The sequence below is a fragment of the Lichenostomus cassidix genome, chromosome 8 (genome assembly GCF_008360975.1).
Source record: "Lichenostomus cassidix isolate B80296 chromosome 8, HeHo_3.0, whole genome shotgun sequence".
Lineage (NCBI taxonomy): Eukaryota > Metazoa > Chordata > Aves > Passeriformes > Meliphagidae > Lichenostomus > Lichenostomus cassidix.
In genome coordinates, this window is record NC_139489.1 from 27,922,397 (window position 1) to 27,926,288 (window position 3,892).

Below are 3,892 nucleotides of genomic sequence, written 5' to 3' on the forward strand. Positions count from 1 at the left end.
GACCCTAAACTTGGGCTTGCACGTGTTCCATGTGCAAGAGCCTCTGCATTTTTCAGTGGGGCCTCTATCCTGATTTGAGAAGGGAATTCTCTGCTGAGTGTGCAATTATCACAGTTAACAGATACCAATAAATGATGCTCTTGGATTGTTTTTGAACATTTTCCACAGTTCTTTGTAACTTCTAACGATTTCCAAACAAATTTCAGCCTGCAGCGATGCCTTCTAGAACTTTACAGCTGGGCATGATGTGCAAACAGAGTTTTTTAAAGCTGTGGCACATGCACTGATTGCTTTTGCAGTCCCTGATTTGTCGCTGCGAGAGGCTGTGTGACAGCTCTGTCACCGCCCTCTTTGCACACTGCTGTCCCAGCCGGTGCCAGCCGCTTTGCAGCTGGTTCGGAGCCCCCCTAGCCCGCCGCTGTCCTGGGGCTGCCGGGGAGTGGCCCGTGGGGACAGCAGCGCGTTGCAGGCTCCTTTGTGACGTGTGGCTGCGTGTGCCCAGAGCCCATTGTGACACCTGGGGACGCGGCCTGAGCGGGAGGCTATAAAAGGGCACCGAGAGCCCGGGGGTGCCACTGCCGGGAGAGAGAGCTGCTTCGTCTGGAGACAGCATCTCCCGCAGTAGCGAAGCGTCGCGGCGTGACGGAGATGGCGACGAGCGAGAAGAGCACCGGGGGCGTCCAGCCCGAGAAGAAGTGGCTGCGATTCCCTCGGAGGCAGAAGGTGAGGGATGCGCTCGGGCTTGGGGCCAGGCTTGCGGGCACGGAGGGAGCTGCTGTGCCAGGGCAGTCGTTTGCAGGCCCCGCGGCCGCCTCGGCGTCATGCTGCTCTTGCTGCGTGCAGGTGCCGAGCTGCGAGTCACGGGCAGCCCCGCAGGAAGCCGAGGAGCACCGTGACTGCCGTGCTGCGTCTGTGGCGCGGGCGGCAGCAGCAGGGAGCCGGGCAGCCCCGCACAGCCCCAGGGGCCGCGGCCAGGCTCTGCTGCGCTCGCTGCGGCGCGGCTGCCGTGCCATCGTGAGCGGGATGGCGGCTGTGACCCGGCGACGCGGCCAGCAGCCGGGGACACGGCGGCCCCTGCGTCGGGGCACGGGGACAGGGAGGGCAGCAGCAGCCCCCGCCCTGGGGCCGGAGAGCCGGGCAGCTGCCCCGCACAGCCCCTGCTGGCCCCCCAGCCCGGAGCCCGGCCAGCTGGAAGCTCTGGGTGGGCAGGGGGCAGGGGCAGCAGCGGGGGCTGCCCTGAGACAACCTGAGGTGGAGGAGCAAGCCTTCTCCATGGCAGATTGGGAAGTGGACAGCCCCGAAGAGCTGTCTGAAGAGGAAGAAGGAAGAGGACCGAGCCCATCAAGTGAAGAAGAGAGACCTCCTTTGAGGCCAAGAGAGGCCTGGGCAGAGCACGGGGAGCTTCAGCCGTGCACAGGCACAGGCCAAGCCCCAGCTCTGCCCAGCAGAGCCCCTCACAGGGGGGAAGAGGCCTCCAACGCAGACCCCCTTAAGGACCAGTGCCCCCCCAGCCCCTCTCTCAGCCAGCTGGGAGATCTCCCTTGGCAGGGGACAGGGGCAGAAGCAGAGCCATGCCCGTCAGAGGCACCAGCTGAGGAGGGGTCCAGCTCCGACGAGCTCCGGTCTGTGCGCAGTTTGCCAGGGCTGGGCACAGCGTGGGCAGAAATCTCCCATCTGAGCTGGAGCATTGAGGAGCAGAGTAGCTCAGGGTCCTTCCCAGGCGAGGCATGGCATGAAGATGAAGAGAGACGAGTCCATAGGCAGCAAAGACAGAGCAGTGAGGAAGAGAGACCCCCCAGGCCCCCGACAGTCCAGGCATGGGAAGAGTTCATGAAGCTCGAGGCGTGCACAGAGCAGGGCCCAGCTGAACCCTGCAGAAGGTGGCAGAAGAAAACAAAGACCGCAGGCCCAAAGCCCTCAGAGTCCTGCCGCATTGCCAAACCCTCGCCCTGCCAGCTGGAAGAGCTTGGGCAGTGGGCAGGACCAGAAGCGATGGGGCTCCTGGAAGAGCTACGGAGCGAGGAGCGGCACTGGTCCCAGGAATGCCAAGCTAGCAGAGAAGAGAGTCACTCAGAGTCCAGTTTCAATGACACAAATGAACTGGAGTCTCCCAGCGGCCCAGGACGACTCCTCAAGCTGTTTCTCCAAGACACAGATCAATCAGTGTCCAGTGGGGAAGACAGCGAGGAGCAAGAGGCGTGGCAGAGCAAGAGGGACGACGTCATCATCAACACCATCTGGGTCAACCCCCTGTGCCCAGCGCTCATGGTGGAGCCCTGCTCACTGCTGGCAGCAGAGGCAGACACTGCCGAGGCAGCAGAGGTAGCAAAGACAGCAGCGTCTGCTGCCCCTGGTGCACAGGCTGCAGCAGCAGAGAGCTGGGCAGTGGCCCCGCACAGCCCCTGCTGCCCCCGCAGCCCCTCGCCCGGCCAGCCGGCAGATCTCGGGCAGTGGGCAGGGTCAGCAGGGCAGCGTCACTCAGGGTCACTCCTGGCAGTGCTGCAGGGTGAGGAGGGGTGCAGCTCCAACAAGCTCAGGTCTGTGAGCAGTTTGCCAGGGCTGGGCCCAGCGTGGGCAGAAACCTCCCACCCGAGCTGGAGCATTGAGGAGAGTAGCTCAGGGTCCCTCCTCGGTGGGTCATGGGCCAAGGACACAAAGGTGACACAAAGGACTGGAGAAGAGAGTGGCTCAGGGTCTCTCCCATTCGAGGCCTGGGCCGAAGACACAGACCTGAGTGAGAGCTTTGATGAGGTCAGTGGCTCTGTGTCCCTGCCAAGTGACTTGTGGTCACAAAGCAGTGACCCAGCCTGGAGACCTGAGGACGAGAGTTCCTCAGGGTCCCTCCCGTGGGACTCTCCAGATGGCACCTGGGGACAGCAATTCCTGGAGTGGGACAGGCAGTCATTCGAGCGCTTGAAACGCCTGTGCCCACCCGTGGCCGTGGCCGTGGCTGTCCCCGAGCGGCGGCCGTCCCACTTCGGGAGGGCGCTCAGGGCTCTGCGCAGGGCGTTGGGGAGCCTCAGACATTTCAGTGCAGTGCTCCAGCCTTAGGAGCCATCCCACCACGGCTCTGTGCTGGCACTGCTGTGACATCCTCACAGAAAGAGCAAGAACCAAAGCAAGTCAGGGTTCTGGTCTGAGTAACCAAACCCTGACTTTGGGTATGACATTTTCATTGATCTGGACGAGACGACTGAAGGCACCCTCAGTCATTCTGCAGATGCCACCAAGTTGGGTGGCAATGTCCATTTGCTGCAGGGCCAGGAGGCTCAAGACTGAGGTGCCTTTGGAGCTGCTACCTCAAGAATTTGAGGAGCAAAATTAGGATAATTTATTAGAGTCAAATCCTGTAGGTTAAAGTAAAAGTAGATGTTAGTAGAACCCTGTTCTAGAATTAAGGATAATGGGATAAAGGCTATCTTATGCCTTCTATTCCTGTTTCATTAATAAATTAAGGTATTTAAAATATAACTAGCTAAATAAATTAATTAAAATTAAACCCTAATAACTAAATTAACTAAATCATTAGATTAATTAAACAAGGTAAAGCATTCTGAAGATTTAGACTAGACAGTAGTTGGTAAAGAAAAGTTCTAGGGAGATCTTTTTTTTCTAATAGATAATATTATTTAGCATTTGGCCTGGAATATGTTCCTCTGGAATATGTTCCTCAGGCACTTGAGCTGTAGCTCTTGCTTGGTTAGAACAGGTTCCACAAGTTGCTTTTATTGAAATAAAATGATGGAATTGACAAATCAGAAGCGCTTGTTGTTTTCATTGCGCCGTAGTCCCCCACTGATTTGGGGAAAACTGCTGAAGCCTTTTGGTCTCTAGGGCGTTGCAGGGTGTGCTGTGTGGGGCAGAGGAGAAAGGCGCTGCCTGGGGCGGGAGG

General features: G+C 58.6%; 1 protein-coding gene across 1 annotated transcript; it reads left to right on the plus strand.

Moving 5' to 3' along the window:
- The first annotated feature begins 327 nt into the window (after nucleotides 1-327).
- Nucleotides 328-3,051, plus strand: LOC146434211 (uncharacterized). Its single transcript, XM_085067292.1, has 2 exons — nucleotides 328-723; nucleotides 844-3,051. The coding sequence occupies exons 1-2, from the start codon at nucleotides 649-651 to the stop codon at nucleotides 3,049-3,051; spliced, it is 2,283 nt and encodes a 760-aa protein (XP_084923418.1). The 5' UTR covers nucleotides 328-648.
- The last annotated feature ends 841 nt before the right edge of the window (nucleotides 3,052-3,892 follow it).